This window comes from Pectinophora gossypiella, chromosome 18 (assembly GCF_024362695.1).
Source record: "Pectinophora gossypiella chromosome 18, ilPecGoss1.1, whole genome shotgun sequence".
Taxonomy (NCBI): domain Eukaryota; kingdom Metazoa; phylum Arthropoda; class Insecta; order Lepidoptera; family Gelechiidae; genus Pectinophora; species Pectinophora gossypiella.
Genome location: NC_065421.1, coordinates 11,422,766 through 11,440,807, shown reverse-complemented (window position 1 = coordinate 11,440,807; position 18,042 = coordinate 11,422,766). Strand labels below are relative to the sequence as shown.

General features: G+C 42.9%; 1 protein-coding gene across 2 annotated transcripts in view; it reads right to left on the bottom strand.

The window, feature by feature from the left end:
• LOC126375191 (papilin) overlaps positions 1-18,042 on the bottom strand; it is a 146,680-nt gene that overhangs the window by 1,689 nt on the left and 126,949 nt on the right. The window contains exons 31-52 of one of the 2 annotated variants that reach the window (XM_050022061.1): positions 17,826-18,002; positions 17,176-17,355; positions 16,587-16,757; positions 15,916-16,000; positions 14,865-15,004; positions 13,933-14,103; positions 13,491-13,614; positions 13,165-13,246; positions 12,673-12,877; positions 12,215-12,385; positions 11,812-11,935; positions 11,430-11,517; positions 11,088-11,274; positions 10,714-10,884; positions 9,328-9,547; positions 8,886-9,007; positions 8,329-8,511; positions 7,921-8,057; positions 7,451-7,598; positions 2,621-3,043; positions 1,620-1,775; positions 682-792 (exon numbers count right to left, since the gene is read on the bottom strand). In XM_050022061.1, the coding sequence (XP_049878018.1) occupies positions 682-792; positions 1,620-1,775; positions 2,621-3,043; positions 7,451-7,598; positions 7,921-8,057; positions 8,329-8,511; positions 8,886-9,007; positions 9,328-9,547; positions 10,714-10,884; positions 11,088-11,274; positions 11,430-11,517; positions 11,812-11,935; positions 12,215-12,385; positions 12,673-12,877; positions 13,165-13,246; positions 13,491-13,614; positions 13,933-14,103; positions 14,865-15,004; positions 15,916-16,000; positions 16,587-16,757; positions 17,176-17,355; positions 17,826-18,002 (3,576 nt within the window). The remainder of the gene's footprint in view (positions 1-681; positions 793-1,619; positions 1,776-2,620; positions 3,044-7,450; positions 7,599-7,920; positions 8,058-8,328; positions 8,512-8,885; positions 9,008-9,327; positions 9,548-10,713; positions 10,885-11,087; positions 11,275-11,429; positions 11,518-11,811; positions 11,936-12,214; positions 12,386-12,672; positions 12,878-13,164; positions 13,247-13,490; positions 13,615-13,932; positions 14,104-14,864; positions 15,005-15,915; positions 16,001-16,586; positions 16,758-17,175; positions 17,356-17,825; positions 18,003-18,042) is intronic. The other variant, XM_050022062.1, reaches the window with a different exon arrangement.

Here is an 18,042-nt window from a genome sequence, read left to right as displayed (position 1 = left end):
AAGGCAATATTATTAAAGGGATATATGTGTAAGTAATACGTTTTATAGTAACAAAAGGAAATTGGATCTTTATTCCTTTCCAATCTACATAACTCTATATTGGAAAGTTTTAGAGATCTTCAAAATACCGAATTATCAGCGAGGAGGTGACCAATTGAAAACCCCTTTAGGGTAGGATATTCTTACATTTTTCAGTCAAAATGAAAAAATAAATTGGTTCTTTATACCTTTCCAATCTACATAACTAGAAATTTTCGATAATGGAAAGTTTTAGAGATCTTCAAAATACCAAATTACCAGCGAGAAGGTGACCAATTGAAAGCCCCTTTAGGGCAGGGTTCTAAAATATTGATAATTTATATCACCGCTATCTATATCCTGTTAAATGTAACGTGATTAGAATCACAGCTGGACATATATTATACAGACTTAAAATCATGAGCTGCATCATCCTTTTCAGTATTCGGTACGGAGTCCCTGACACCCTGTATAAGTACTCATATGAACGTAGTACGTCGTATAAAAGAGACGAGATGAGTCTCTTTCGCATTAACAGTATGCAGTTAGTACGAGAGGGATATGTCACTCATATTCAAGAGATTTGACACATTCGAATAGATCGCGTTGCAATTTACTGTTGAAACCGAATCTTCAATCCCGACAAAATATCCCTGTGCATACCTTGCACACTGATGGACACGGTGGAGTAGTGTGAGCTGAAAGCGTTGCTGGCGTGGCAACCGTACGTTCCACTGTCCGACACCGCCACGTTCTGGATCGTCAGGCGTGCTTCTGCAAATAAATATACATACATTCATAGATAACATGATTAATAGATCGAGAGGAGTTCAGTACTAAACGTCAGGTACTTTTGAGTACAGGAGCTTAAAAAGGCCACATCAAAACAATACATCCAAAAAGAATATTGCAATTTGACATTAGGCCATGTAAAATCTTACTTTTTTTAGATGTATCGCGTTGATATGGCCTTTTTATCCACCTGTACCGGACGCGGAGTACCTATATTATTTTATCGGGTTTTAGGCAAGTATGATGGATGATTCGGGGCCGTTGAAAGAAGCCAGATAAAATTATCTACCACTTGTTCCTGCCGTATTGCGGCCATGACGAAAAGTCACCGGTCATTATCTAAAATGCGCTCTTAACCGGTTTCCTTAACCGAACTTAGCAGTGAATATGTGGCCACAACCATTGTACAGCTAAAGCACAGTAGACGTTACATAGGTCTCTGCATGTAAAGCGCGAAAATCTTAGGTCTATGCTTCGATCACTAAAGTAAGGTATAAAAAACGATATACCCTTGCTTCGTTCTCGTCAAATAGAATGTAATCGCATTATTCTCTGTAACGAATGTGTGCCTAATTATAATATTACGCGTCTTCTGGTGGTGGATATTCGTTGTTGATGCGAACAGCGAAGGATTGGAACTGTCTGCCGTCGTCTGTTTTTCCATCTCGTTATAATCTGGGAGTCTTCCAGGCTAGAGTGAATAGCCATTTGCTAGGTAAGCGTGATCCAACCTGGACCACATCGTCTTTTAGAATCAGGTGATATTATGGTCAAACGCGAGTCTATATTATTAAAAAAAGTATACGTACCAGTGAGTTGTATGCGGTCGGTGTTGGCCAGCCGGGCGCCGTCCTTACTCCAGTACACGTCGGGCGTGGGGTAGCCGTCCACCTCGCACGGGATGCTCAGCTCCGACCCCGGCGCCACCGTCGAGCTCGCCATCACGATGCGCGTGCTCACCGGGACTGTCACGTACATAAATATTATACTTCGAGTTTCAAGGTAGGTAATACATCATGCGCGATGCGACGCGTTCGTAAGGCTTAAATCGGCTAGTCCATCTATTGCTCCTGTTTTTTTAACCTTGGGGAAATATTTCATGTGGACCTGCCGAAATTTGCGAATATTTCATAAATAAAGCTTGATGAAAAATTGACAATACAAAGCAGTTGCTCTTGACTTTAGCCGCAAAATAGTAAAGGATTTTAAAGATTAGATTAGAGTTTTCCATTTGCGTCGCATCGCGTGTATGTTGTATTTGCGATGTCCCAATTTTAAGCAACATCCTGTACAAAGTAGTCGACGTAAAAATATAATTTTCTCGGAATGTAATTCAAGCTATCGGATGCAGTAAAGTAATTGTTTATTGTATCAAAGATTCCACATTTAATGAGATAGATTTTGTGGTTTTCCTGTAACAAAGCTACTTACATTAAAAATATATTTTTATTTTTACATGAATTACATCATTACATGTAAATTATTTATTGTGAATTTACCCTTTATACGCAAGTAGTCGTAGGTCTATAGACTCTATATCAGAATAAACAATAATGATAACTTCGTGAGAATTTGATAATATTTGTTTATATTATGCCTACAAAAATATTGTGGATGTAGGTGCCCGGTACCTACTCCAGTAAAATTAAAATAGGCATAATTAGTGATATAGGTAATAAAAGAAGCTGGTAGAAGAACAAACCATTCCACACAGAGCATGCAGCATACAACAAAGCACAAGTAAGTCATGCAACATGGAGATCCAAATATATGTGGTGTCGCGGCGTATTGGAGGTTGGTGCTGCCTTACCGGTGTAGACGGGGACCTCGACCTCAGGCGGCGGCGTGGTGGCGGGCTCGGTGTGCGGCTGCCGCGGGGTGACCAGCACCTCCTGCTCGCGCGGCACTAGCCACGGCCCGTCGGCCCCGCCGGCGGGGCGGTACGCCTGCACCACCACCGACCATGACGCCGGCTTGCCTATCCCGTTGTACGCCTGGCACGCGTACTCTCCTAGCGTCTCGGAATTGAGCACTCGTATTTGCAGCACGTTTCCTCTGGCCTCGTAGAGCGTGCTGCTGAAGGGCACCATGGGGCCGGTGACTCCGCGGTACCAGTAGATGGCGGGCGTGGGGTACCCGTACGACAGGCAGCGCAGGTTGAGGCTGCGCCCCAGCTCACCCGTCACAACAGCACTCGGCTCTCCAGATATCCCAGCTGGGCCCTCCACCGGATCTACCACCCCCAATTGTTAGCTACTACTACGAACTACTCGAGTTTGTGAATGCTCCTTCTTAGTAGGATGAAATATTCGTTATTTTAGTCAAAGCGTTCACAAACTCCATGTTAATTCTACTTGTAGTTATGGAAGGACAAATACAAATGGGTTAAAAGTTTTGTTTGTTCCTGGCTTTCGATGGCATTAATACGTGGATTTTCCAATTAGAGACGTAGTTCAACTCTTAGTTATAATTACGTTAATTTACAGAGATCGGCATGTAAGAAGGTGATTTAGGTCTTCAGCTTATTGGGTAACAGCGAGGAACATACAAAACGATAGAGGTGAGATAGACAAGTTATTGGCAGAGCTACCTTCCGCCCGACAGCCGACCAGCAGTAATAACACGCACCACAACATGACGACCTCTCGTCGCGGGGACTCGACATACACTGACCGGTGTCGTACCATACGGGGTGTCAATATATTACGCGGGATATTATATTTTTTAATTAATAGATAATGATATTAAGCGAATGAGAAAGTGATTTAATGAGTGTGAAGATTATCTCTTTCCCGGTCTGCTGGAAGACATTTCTACTAGAAATAAGCTGAACCGTTTGTCTGTCTTGTGTTAGTCTTATTGTTTTATATCCTGTTCTGTGTACAATAACCTGTGTTATTTATCGCGAGAGCTAATTTCAGTATTATTTGTAGGGTAACTACCTATGTTTTCGTTAATGTTTTAAGTAAGTAGCTGGTCACTAAGGAGTTACTTTACTCAACATTGTATAGTATAGTGAGTTTCATGTCGAAAATATCCCCTGTTCCACATAATATCCCTACTGGTCTATACCTACTGGTATATCCCTACTGGTCTATACCTACTGGTATATCCCTACTGGTATATCCCTACTGGTCTATCCCTACTGGTCTATACCTACTGGTCTATCCCTACTGGTCTATCCCTACTGGTCTATCCCTACTGGTCTATCCCTACTGGTCTATCCCTACTGGTCTATCCCTACTGGTCTATCCCTACTGGTCTATCCCTACTGGTCTATCCCTACTGGTCTATCCCTACTGGTCTATCCCTACTGGTCTATCCCTACTGGTAGGGAAGAATGGAATACTTTTCGACATATAGCTACTAGGGGGAATATTTTTCCACTTATCCCTACTAATAAATTGATTCAGGAAATTGGAATGTCGAGGATGATTCTTTTAGGTACCTTGTACTGTATCTTAGTAGAAATAGGTGGAAGCAAAATATCATTCTATGCCCCCTAGTAGCTATCTATATGTGGAAAATATTCCATTCTTCCCTACCAGTAGGGATAGACCAGTAGGGATATGTGGAACAGGGGGAAAAAAATGCTTTTTAAAAATCGGTTTCGTTCCAAATTAAAAAAAAAATGCTCTTTAAATGGGTAGCTAAACAATATATTAGGTACTATAAATAAATTGAAAGTTAATGAAGTATAACTATAATCAATTAATGTGCTAAAGACATCTGCCTGTATGTAAAGATCGTAATGAGCGAACCAGCCTAATGGTGTTAGATAAACGACTATTGACTGCGAAAGATTGCGGGGTCAACCTGCAAACTATAGCGAACTATTATTTTTATTATTTAACTTCCTATTTAAGTGTACGTACTATCTTATTCTACCAAGATAGGTAGGTACTCAAAATAGATATGAATGTATACCATCATCATCAAAAGAGCCACGCTCTTGTCGGTGCAGCATTTTCAATGCTACTTTTTTAGGAAAAATAGGGCAGTGGTTTCCCTCTTGCCTTCCGCCCAAATTAATGTAATGAATAATTAATATAATAAAAATGTATATATACCGCAAAATATTATTATATTAATTAATATTATATATCACAGACCACTCACTAGCACAATATCGGTGTTGTTAGCTCCACAAGAAGGCAATTTACATACCATTTAATTGCAATTACAAATTCTCAGCTCATCACCCATAGTAAGAGGATCGGTGCTTCGGAAGGCACGTTAAGCCGTTGGTCCCGGTTACTATTTACTGATGTAAGTGAGTAATCGTTACATGAGCCATGTCAGGGGCCTTTGGCGGCTTAATCATAACCCTGACACCAGGGTTGATGAGGCTGGTAACCCACATAACCCACAGGATAAGAAGAAGATACCCATAGTATATAAGGTATAATAACTTAAACTTGGATGGTGTGTACTGGAATTAGTAGTACTGATTTAAATGAGCTACGGGTACTATCGATAGTATAGAATAAATAGTTCATGTACTTATGCAGATTAGAGTGGACACAACCTCTTAGTTGGCTCTGCCCACCTCGATAGGTGTTTGAGCGTGAGTTATGTCCATCTAAATAAATATCGGAATAAAGCTAATTTACTTCCATTTATCTGGGGTCAAGCGCTCATTTGTTTACTTATAAACACGATGTTTAGATGATTGTCTAAACTTTGACACGAATCTGTAGATATTGCTAATGCATTTGATAAGGTATGGTCCTCTTATTAGGTCAAGAATATCTATTCTGATGCGGTCTGAATTCAATATTTGGTGTTGTGAGAAGACGAATAAAATGGGTAGTATTTTACCTACACTACTGTACATACAAAGAATATGCATAACGTGTCTTTTTTGACGAGACTTATTGTGGATTTGCCGCAGATGGCATTAACTACTTGGCCCGGCAAATGGGGAGCGCTAAAAGGCTCTCACCCGGTATATCGTTTAAGACAACAGGCTTGAGGGTGCCCAGTTGGGCGTGAACCTCGGCTCAGAGCATCGTCTGAGAGGAAAAATATTTGAAAGAATTAATCGACCCTAGTCGGTATCGGGGTCCTGAAGTGTTTGGTGTCGCGAGCTGATTGGCTGCCTCTATGGCTAGTAGCTCCTTCGGACGCCGATACTTTTTCGTATCGTCCCTAAGCGGGATGTATTCGGAAGCCGCAACTACCAAGGGATTTAGGTGGTGCGGAGCAGAATCGAAAGCATAACGTGTCGTTTTATCATAAAGAAACGAAAAATATGTGTTTCTTGAAAACTCAGACATAGCGAGTTGATACTAAATCATTATACTACTTACTATAAATAATTACGTCCTTGAACTCTAATTTTAATAGGGGTAGTCTTGTTTTCTGAAGACTTATCTTCCGAAACAAGATGGCTAGATGGTTTTCTTTTGAGATATGGAAACGACATACAACAATAACCATTGATTCAAGTTAAAAATCCCATAAATACCTACACAATACTAAGGGGGACTGATTAAGACCACGTTAGAGTTGATATCAAGTGATATCACTTAGAATCATGTTCTGAATCATGGAGTTTTCGTTACGATGTCACTAACACCCTATTCATGTGTGCTATGGTCCCTGTATAGCTGCTGGTAGACTGTTACGATTAGAGAGATAGAAAGAATTATTTAAAATAGCTCTTATAGTTGAAGAGAATGCTGGGAGTTAAAAGGTGTATTCAAACTCAAATTCTAAATACCATTCACAATTTTCTACTTAAGTATCTAAAAGTTAATCAAACATCAGTGAAGGAATGAACATTGTTTTGAAAATTCGATATGATTGGGGAAACATAAGTATCTTAATTCATAAAACCATGGTTCGAATTTCGTGTGACTTTCCGGTGATTCATTCATGTTCTGAATTTTATCGAGAGAGTGATTTGAGCCATCTCATGCATCACAAATTTTATCTTATTCGAAAACGCAGAAGCAAGACAATCATGTATCGTAAAATACACGAATTGTTAACGACTATACCTATCCAGCTTTACTTTACAGGGAACGCGAAAATCAGTTATGTTTTTTACTTTAATTTCAAAAGATGTTGGAAGAAGTCACCACGACATTGCAAACTCGATGACGAGAGATCTTAAGTTTGATCGGCGAATGCCTCAAAGAATCTACAAGTAGGCAAGCCTAATCGGAACAGGGATGACATTCTCGTTGTTTTTTATATTAATTCCTTCATTAACGTTTTTAATTGGCGGTCTAAAAGCGTCACATCAACGCAATTCATCTAAAAAGCAATATTACAGTTTTACATTTGCGCATATACAAAAGTAAAGTGCATAGCTGGCGAGGAGTGGGTATATTAATATATACCCCTCTGCCTTCCCCTTCGAGGATACAGCCGTGATGCTTTGTTACGTTAAAAGTGCCCAATGTCAATAAATGTCAATCAATCAATAATACATTATTGCACAAGAACATAAACAATAAAGGACATAAACATACGAATAAAACATAAGCACAATAGGCGGCCTTATTGCTGAACAGCAATTGTCTTCAATGTCATATAAAAATACTATCGCTTTTTCAGGTGAATGGTTTCGATGTGACCATTTTAATCCCCCTGGTGTTAGATAACTCCATGCGGTAGCTAGGGCACTCACCATTAACCTGTAGTCGCACCTCCTGTCGCGCGGTGCCCAGGCCGTTGTCTGCCACGCAGATATATACTCCCGAGTCGTTGCGGTATAGAGACACGATCTCCAGCGCCCCGTCTGAGAGGAGCCTGTAGCGGCCTACTGTGCCGTCGATCTGTTGAGTTAGAAGATTTTGGGTTTGGAAAAGCCTGATCTAGTAAGTTTATTGGACGATTGGAGTAGATGTCAGTTCCTATAGGTATATTCCCATTATCCTTTCAGAATAGATAAGCGAAATCCGGATTAGAAGCTAGTGACAAATGTTCAATTTACTAACGTATTACACCCGCGAATCGGTAGGAATCGTCCCTGTTATAATTAGCACTTGTCAAATGTCAGAGTAGATATAGAGACATTAATTTGTCTCTCGACCAGGCCCTCTGGACTCAGGGCTCTTGATTTAGAATGGGTATAAGATGCTAGTGAAAGCGACTCACGGTGATCTCTCCGCGTCTCCAGGTGATCTTGGGCGGCGGGTTGCCGTGGAACAGACACCTTAGGGTTGCGAGGCCGCCTTCCTCTGACGTCACTTGCGGCTCCGTCTCGGGGTTGGCTTGCGGCGCTTGTGGTAGCTCTGTGTGGATACAATATAGTGTCAACTTAGTAGAGGAAGTAATTGTAATATGGAGCAGATTCGGCGGTATCGAAAAATATTGCACTTTATATCTGCTATTGGTCAGACGTTAACTGCAAGAAATCTGTGAATCAAAAGACTTCATGTGCTGACCAAGAGTATATTATGCAGCCAGCGTGACGCAGAGCTGGTTGGTGAGGAAAGTTCTAGACACAGCTGTAAGCAACTTCAACAAATATATGAACCAAAAGACGAATTGTCACATACTGACCAGGAACATATGCGGTGGTCCGTGGCGCGGGGCTGGTGGGCGTGGCTGGTTCCAGACACAGCTGGCTGCAGCCAGCGGAGCAGCACTTGCCGGCGCCGCGACAGTCCGCGTCGTCATTACACTCTCGTCGACACGCGCCGCCTTCCGTTGTCAGCTCCGCTGGGCATTGCCCTGGCTTGTTCACTGTGGGTAAACAGATTTGTTAGTGTTTTGATAGTTCACATGAAGAAAATTTTAGAAGACATTGGAGGATAACTATTTCTTGCATTTAACGGGAGGTTTAATTTGGTCGGGATCTTATGTTACACGATATTGTGCACTGATGAACTACACTGTAGTTGTCCAACATACTTCTTTTTCCTCTTGCTTTTCACAAGTTTTATTATCTTCATCAGCACTTACCTCTGTCAATCTATGGGTATAACTAAAATAACGCAAACCTGGGCACTCTCGGGAATGCTGTTGTTTACCTAGAGCCCTTAGCACTTAACTCGCCTGACAGTTGACAAATCTATAAAAAGCCACATTAGAATCCACATATAACGCAAAGTACTCACTTGTTCTGCAATCGGCGGCGTATCTGGCGTCCTGTGTGAGCGGGTCGCGGTAAGCGTTAGCCACGCAGCGCTCGCCAGCCGGGCACTGCTTGCCGGCGCATGGGTGGTCGATGCAGCGGCATCTGGTGGTGGAGCATGGGGTTTATGGAGGTTAGTCGACTGAAGGTTGCTATAGAGTAAGATATTGAGAGACTGAGACAACTTCGTCCATACGTTCACCCCTAGTTAGTTTACTTACTGACATATCTACCTAGAGTCATAGAAAATTTTGTGGGCAGGTTGGTAAGCTGCCGCCATCATTCCGATCTACCTACGACTTAGGATTTCAATACCAAGTGTGGTTGTAAGTCGGTGGCCCCAGCACTGGTTATTTGCAGTTCTGCCCATCCTGATGTGCAGATGTCTTCAACTAAACTAGCAAGTTTCAAACAACAGTACTGACCTCTCGCATCCGTCGTCGCCAACAGCCCTCTCCATGCCATAAGTGCACTTGAGCCTCTCGCACTCCTGCCGTAGTGGCTCGCAGTCGATCTCTACTTGAACACAGGAGCACCGCTCGCAGCCGTCAGCTGTGCGCGTACGCTGGACGCTGTACTGGCACTGGATTGTGCGGCATTCCTCCACATAGCGGTCGCAGTTGGATGGGATCACTTCGTTCGTGTCTGTTGTGAAATGTTCATTTGTAAATAAGAAGAGATGGTAGATTGGTCAATGAAAGCTTATTAATGTGACACAATTAAATTTGAAATCCCGTTCTACTCTTTTAACTAGGATCTCTAGAGGAAAAAGAAAGAGATAGATTCATTTTCTATTTAAGCTTTCATTGACCAGACTCAAATCAGCAACCGTCATCGATCCATGGGACAGCAGATGGATGAGACGATGACGTGACATTTGACGGAGAACACTACGATGGTTAGAACATGTGTGACAACGTGCATGGAAGAAGATGCAAGCGTGGGCGCAGGCGGTGAAGATGAGAGCTAAAGCTGGCAAGACGTGGTGACTGTCACGCGAGGAGTAGGAAGAAAGTTGTCTGTAGGTAATTCGGTGGGTCACTGTATCGATCAAGCATACTACGTAGTTATAAAAATCTATCACACAATGCACCGCTTCTTTATAAATGAGGCCTTGGTGTTTCATCGATCTATCAACGGATTCTTCCCATCCCTGTTGTTCAGGCACCACTATTGGCGAAGCGACAGGAAGTACCAGGGTCGCTTGGCTTGCAGAGCGTCAGGCAGTCCTCGTAGGAGAGGAAGTTGTTCTGATTGCCGCCGCAGCCGGAGTATGCGAAGACCACGCAGTCTTGGTGCTGCGCGCTGTAGTGCCAGCGGCGCTGCGCCGGCGCCGCGCACGGCCGCCCACTGTCCGCCGCCTGCAGGCACGCCGGGGCTGTGGCCGCCACCCCTCCACCGTTAGTGCACTTATGTGCTCAAGCAATTGTGGAATGCTATGCTTTGTTGGCAATGTTGGTGAGCAGAGAATGTTTGTGATAACCCTCCGAATAAGTCGTATTAATAAGAAGTGAAAAGTTACGTTTGAGATAGAGATAGATCAGAAATCTGAGTTGGTTAGGAGATGTCTTAATAAATCTGTTTTTCTGCTGTGGTAGTAGGAAACTACGCTGTTGCTCAAAAATGTTCCAGTCCATGGTTAGTGAGAAAGCGTAGATGAGGCTTAAACGGCGGTAGTCCCGAAAGCACTTCGAGGCGGAAATTTCCGTAGTAGAGTTTGTGTAAACTTGAATGGATGCGGAACGGCTTCCTGCAAACTCTCGCTTTCCGATCCGGAACGCTCTCGGCACTGTAAAGTAGCATGGACTGACCTGGAGCAGCTCCACAGACTTCCTCGCATTCATCCTCGGTGGAGAAGCGGTTGGGTCCGCCGTGGCAGCCGCCGTATGAGAACGGCTCGCAGCGGCTCGTCACAGAGTCGTAGTAGAACTTCGGGAACGCTCCTCTGCATGGACCAGGGTCGAGAGGAGATGCGCACACGTCTGAGAGAGAAAGCGAGAATATTGGTTAAAAACATTGTAGCTCAGAAAGGAATAAAAAAATATTCACAAGTCACCAGAAGAAAGGACAACTGGTAGCCACATTTGGTATAAAGTTCTGACTAGGATATGATGGGGACAGGCATCTGGCATATATATCAATAACTGAATGTATTTACGGTATGTAAGAACATCTTGCGACGTACCAATCCCTTGGAAGGCTCCGCACCGTCGCTCGCACTCCTCCTCAGTGCGATACCGGTTGAGGATGCCGCAGCCGCCGATGTACGCGCCCTGGCAGCTGCGCGAGCGCTCGTCGTAGTAGAACGCTGTCACGTTGGCGCCGCATGGTTCCAGGGAGGCTGGCGTGCGACATTCTTCTCCCACAGACGGCTATTGGCAAGAATCATTGATGATCTTTATTACCAAACCCGAAGCCTCAAGTTCGAATATAAATTATAAAAGTTTGCGAGTCAAACCATTCAAAGTATTCACCTACATATTGACACAATACATCAGCAACAAATAGGTACTTTAAAAAAAAATACCTGTGGTGGTGGTGCAGCCGGAGTTGTAGTCGCCTCTGCTGGCTGTCCTTTCCTGCATCTTCCTTCACAGTCCGCTTGACTGTCGAACCTGTTCATAGGAAAAAGTCTTAAAAGTTTTGTCTAAATTGCGACATCTGTAAGTTCTCCTGTCGTGGGGAAGTTGATGACCAACCGTATCAACCCTAGTGTCTGTCAGAATTACCTTTGGGCCACCAAAGATAAAACATGCAGGATGTGACTACTACGCACTTAAGTATTAAGGAAAAATGTGTTAGGTTTTTCTCATAATATATCTAGACTGAAAATTGACAATCAAATTACCTATTCTATTTTTTGAGATAAATAGGGAATGTAAGGTAAAAGCTAAACATATTATGGTCACCTGTTGTCATTGCCGTCGCATCCGGTGTAGGCGAACTGGTTGCAGAGGTCGCGCGAGTCGTCGAAGTACCACTTCACCTCGTAGCCAAGACAGTTGCCCGGCTCCGGGCGCTGCTTGCACGGATCTGGTGGAAGAAATTCGTTTCTTACAGTAGTATAGTGACATCTAAACAACCAAACCAGGAGCCCCTAAAAGATTCCCGGTTGGCTAAATTTGGGAAAAGAACTTTTCGCCACCAATCCAATCCGCAGCAGATGGGTTCGTCTACAGTCGTTGAATGGCTATTTATGTTATATTAAACGACGATAATGATCTCTTCACCAGATATATTTTAAACCACATAATTCAAACGACTTTAATTTACTAGAGTGGACCCTAAAAATTCTTTTGCTAATGAACATACCAGTCTCAGGTTTGCAGACTCTGTCACACTCCTCAGCAGTAGAGAAGCGGTTAGGTCCGCCGTGGCAGCCGCCGTATGTGAACGGCTCACAGCGGCTCGTGACGGGGTCGAAGAAGAACTTGGGGATGGCGGCGCGACACGGGCCAGGGTCCAGAGGATACCGGCACACATCTGCAGAGGGAGGAGCTTGATATAACCCGTGCGAATAAAGTTGTTTTGGGTATTAGAGATGTTTTGGGTTTTTTCTTGTGTGGAAGTCGTCGTTTATAAAATGGATTAGTTAACCTTACCAGTTCAAACACTCCCGCAATCGAGCAGCTCCTTTCGGTTGAGGTAGTGTGTTCAGTAGCGAGACATTTTACAACAAACAATCTTTGTTTTCTTATGTAGGTACACGCATATAATGCTAATAGATTTTCGATAGTAGTCATCCGTCACGATTTTTTTAAAATATTTACCAAGATCTCTGAAAACGCCGCAACTCCTGAGGCAGGCTTCCTCAGAGCTGAAGACACCAGTACTCCTACAATACGGTCCCGCGTCCAGGTTCTGATGCACCACGCAGTCCTGCCGCGCCTGGTCGAAGTACCACACCTCGCCCTCACCCGCACACTCCTCCAGCTGTTGAGGGGCGTAGCATTCTCTCGGGAGCTCTGGCTGAGGCTGGACATAGGGAAAACATTTTGGTGAAAACCATCATTAACTTATTGCGGAAATCTAAGACTTTAAGTTTTGTCAGTAAAGCATTGAAATTGCTTTGGCAGTGGGTATCGTGACGCGAGAATTAAAATTGTACAAGTACGAACATCCACCTTCCGTCCAAATTTTTCTGTGTTACACCATGGAGTAACTGATATACTATGTATGTTCGACTCTACCGTCTTTGTAATGCAAAAGGAAGATTTTGTGCAAGTCATATTTACCACTAATAAGTTCTGGACTGTACTTACCGGAGTGGCTGGAGCAACAGTAGTAGTGGTGGCTGGTGCGCTGGTCCTGCATCGTCTCTCACAGTCCTCCAGGCTCCCGAAGCTAAGTGGACAAAATACAATAATTTAAAATAAGTACATTCTAAAATTCTGTAACATTTCTAACATCGCTGTCGAGGACGACGAAGAGAAGTAAAACTATCCCTCCTGTCTAGTAATTTACTAGAATCACTTCTTTGAATGTTATTCCAGAAAAGCGAGATCTTCAAAAGTTTTGCTATATCTATTTGTCCTTCTTGATTGGGAGTCTCCAACGGTACCTACTAAGGATACAATCGATATCGTACTTATTGCCATTGCCATCGCAGCCTCCATAGGTGAACTGGCTGCAGGAGTCGGTGACGGGGTCGTAGAAGAACCGCATTATAGAGGCATAACACGGTCCCGCACGCATCGGCAGTTGGCAGATGTCTGGAATATAAAAGATACTTAGTGAAGTTTAAACTCTTGTTTACAATTCCTTCCTGCAGATTGAAAGAGGTATTTATACACCAACTGAAGATAGTATCGAGTAAACTTGATCCTTGCGAGTCTATGTAGGGGTAAAAGGCACGTGAAATCTCAAGACGGAAAAAGCTTAGACACTACGGAATTCCACTTCGTAAGGTCTTGACATACCGCTTTCGTTTCCACACTGTACAAATCATTCTAAGTCTTAAATTGTCTTAAATTATTCCAAGTTGCTCCTCATTAGGAAAGGTTCTGGAATTCCTAAACATGCTTGTATACCCTGTGTCTGTTTGCAGTAGTACTGGCAGTACTCCTCGGAGGGGAAGTTGTTCCTATTGCCGCCGCAGCCGCCGTAGTCGAACGTTGCGCATGCGCCGAGGGACGCGTCGTACGCCCAACGCGTCTCCAACTGACTGCACGGGCCTGGGTCCTTCTCCAGGAAGCAGAATTCTGTAGGTGTTTATTTGGTTAGTTATGGTCGAAAGTTAAGTTAATAAGAGTTGAAATTCCATATCGAGAACGTCTGATCGTGAGATCTGTCACAATAAATCGCCTAAAATATTGTTATTATGAGGCAGTAAAATTATACCCATTTCAAAAAATAGACAAGTTATTTCGTGCTGCAATCTCGAAAGCGGTTGTGATCCCCAATAGCTTACTCCAAATTACCCTTATGGAAGAAAAAGAGGTTTCAGTAAGTACCTATGAATGTTATTAATACCATGACATCAACGGCCTCCGTGGTCCAGTGGTTGAGCGTTGGGCTCACGATCCGGAGGTCCCGGGTTCGAATCCCGGTGGGGACATGACATATCACAAAAATCACTTTGTGATCCCTAGTTTGGTTAGGACATTACAGGCTGATCACCTGATTGTCCAAAAAGTAAGATGATCGGTGCTTCGGAAGGCACGTTAAGCCGTTGGTCCCGGTTACTACTTACTGATGTAAGTAAGTAGTCGTTACATGAGCCATGTCAGGGGCCTTTGGCGGCTCAATAGTAACCCTGACACCAGGGTTGATGAGGTTGGTATTCTACCTAAGAAGAAGACCGTGACATATTTAGTATTTTGTGTCAAAAATCCAATATGTTCCTAGTAAGCTTATTCAAGTTTCCTAACACTGATATTTCCAGACACAATAGTTAAACAATGGGGTTTAGATTTTATAAGAACATTCGGTATTATGACTTTAATAATGCTGGTGATCGTACCTTGTCTAAACGGCTCGGGTTCCTGCGGAGGCGCCGCGGTGGTGGTGAGCTGTCGCTCCTGGCAGCGGTTCTGGCACTCCTGCTCTGTGGCGAAACTGTTGCCGTTGCCGCCGCAGCCGCCGTAGAAGAATCGAGAGCATCTGATACATGGAGGAGTGATCTTTTAGCTTTAGGTTTCTTTGAACTTGCAACAGATAAATAGTTTCGACACAAAGAGAAAGAGTCGGTCATGGTGTGTAACAGCAGAGTTTTAGGTCTAGAAGTTGTCGTTCATTTACCTACTCGTACCTAAATCTGGCGATGTAGTGATGCTGCAACCTTTTTTCCGTGATGATGATTGTCTTTGGTGATGTCGGAATTATTATTGTTAAGTTCTTCAGTATCAAAGTCGATAAGGGGATTTGGAATATTCCAGTAAAAACTGTCTTTGTAAATATGGGGAAGATCTTTAAGTTTCATTTTCGAGTTGCATTATCAAGTAAGATTGAAGAGCTGGTGGTATCACTGGAGAATGGAAAGAATAAGTTGGACAGAAAGGGTTACAAATGAGGAAGTGCTAGTAAAAGTAAGGGAATAGAGACAAATACTGAGAATTATTGAGGACAGAAGAGGCAATATGATTGGATACCTAATAAGACACGACGAATTTATTAAAAACATCATAGAAGGAAAGAGAGGAAGGGGAAGACCAAGAAGAGCTTACATGGAACAGATTAAAGAAAAGGTTAACGTCATGTCTTATAGGGAATTCAAGGAATTGGCCTTTGATAGACTGGAATGGAAAATGCTACACCGACAAGAGCGTGGCTCCTAAATTGATGATGATGATGTGAACCTAAATAAGTCATGTCGTTCTGTTAAAATAAGAACAAAATCACGTGACACGCATGTTAAGGAAAAAACAAACTTATCGATTTCGACGATTTTATCACATTGCGCATGTTGGCTCTGCACGTGAGGTTTATACAATTGCATAATCTACATTTTGTTTGTGGCATGACCGTGGTTACGCCACCATGGTGTTCTAGTGAGATGGGACTCTTGAACGTACCTCTTCTCAGCAGTGTCGTAGTACCATCGCTCCCTGTAGTCTGCGCATTCTCCAGTGACAGCTGGTAGCGTGCATACGTCTTGCACTGCAAGCATCATTCATTATTTAATACATAAATATACTTACCTGATTACAGAAAGGCACCCTAGATAATCTGCAAAAGTAACAGATTGGATAACTCCTTTCAAAAAGATTGCAAGTTATATTGGAAATGATTGATGTCACGAAGAAAAATATAATTATACGAAGTAGATAATTTATACTGAAGTTTTCAAAAAAGCAAGTAACCACCACAAGTAAGAAAGTTAGTACACACCAGGCAAGTCATGCTAAAATGCACATAATGATATTTAAAATTCTCTAACATTATTATTTCAACTCAATATATCTAATAATTAATTTGAATTTATCTATAAATTAGGTACCTTGTTGCTGTATTATTACAGTTTAATTATACCATTGAAAACCGATGTTATAGGTGTCCAATGACATTTAGCCGTTCAGTTGATTTTTTTTAATATTTACCGTTTTGCCTACTCATTTGACCGAGGTAGGTAACTCAAATAAATTATCTAATTAAGTATTTACTGTCATTTCGTCAAAATGGCGGCGTCAGCTGATTCACTAACTATCAGCTGGAATCTAGATCTTGGAACTAAGCCAAATCTTACCATAAGCACTGGGACAAGACTCCATGCAGCGTTCTTCGGAGTCGAACCTATTGCCGTTGCCTCCGCAGCCGGTGTAGTAGAACGGCACGCAGCGGTTCTCCGATTGGCTGAACGACCACAACGCTTGCTTCTCCGTGCAGTTGCCGACCTCCTGCGGCTCCGTGCATGCGGCTGCGCAGGGGTTAGTCACAACAATACCAGCGGGAAAGTTAGGGAAGAGGTGCTTTGTTAGCTACTGGACCATCACCATAGTTAAAAAAAGAAGTAGGGAGAGAGAGACAGTAGATAAGTAGGTAGGTAAAAGTTTTGAGAGTTTCAAATTATTTATTCTGTTGTTGTCAGTAGGTCTTTTGCCTAAGTAAACAGCTCTGAGATTATTTTAGGCCTTAAGATCTTCATTTTGGCTATTCTCTTGGTTCATTAATCTTAATCAATTCTCAGTTTACTTCGACAATTTTATTATATCGTACCGTTCCATTTAATTCTACCGTACAGTAAGTAAAGCATTCAGATTTTCCAAAATTAATACCATTCCATTCAATACTAAGAATCTACCACACACCATTTTATCCAAACCTCTGGTACTTACGTTTGAGCGCGCCCGGCGGGTCGCAGCGCATGACACAAGCGGCTTCAGATCCAAATCTGTTTGCGTTGCCCTCACATCCTCCCCAGATGAACTGCTCGCAGCGGCCCGTCTCCGAGTTGAAGCCCCAGCGACCAAAGTTGCCGGCACAAGAGCCCCGGTCGATTGGCAGCTTGCATTGGTCTGGGAGATTGGTAGCGAATTTCAAGATACGAAGGAAAACAGGTTGAGTAACTATGAAAACTTATATACAATACCTTATTAGTAACGTACTATATATAGAAGATTATTTTATTTGATCTGATTTAAAACATGAATTAAAATATGAATAGTATTATATTCTGGAGGTGAAGGTTTTGGCGGGAAGAAGAGAGGAATGGCGATTACTCCACTGACAAGAGCGTAGCTCTTAAATAAAGAGAGAGAGATTATGTTCGACAATTTACCGTTTTGAAACTGAGAACTTTGTTTTTAAATTTGACTAAAGGGGCGAAGATTTTCACGGTCTACATGACAACGTACAGTCCACACGATTGGTAGGTACAGATGTTAACCAACCGAAGAGCGCATTCACCTGGCATATGTATTGTACGGTAAGAATGCTTCAAGTATTTCACTTAGAAGAGCTTCTTCAACAAGTAAATGAATCTCACCATCACTCCTAGCAGGCTCGCACCGCTCCTGGCATAGTTCCCGGCTCTCGTAGTTGTTGGCATTGCCGAGGCAGCCTCCGAATATGAACTGCCCGCACTGTTCGCGAACAGAGTCGTAGTACCAGCGCAGATGGTAGCCCTGGCATGCGCCCTTGACCTTTGGTAGCTTGCAGGCATCTGTGGAGAGAAACGGTTGAAATTAAGCCTTAAATAGGAG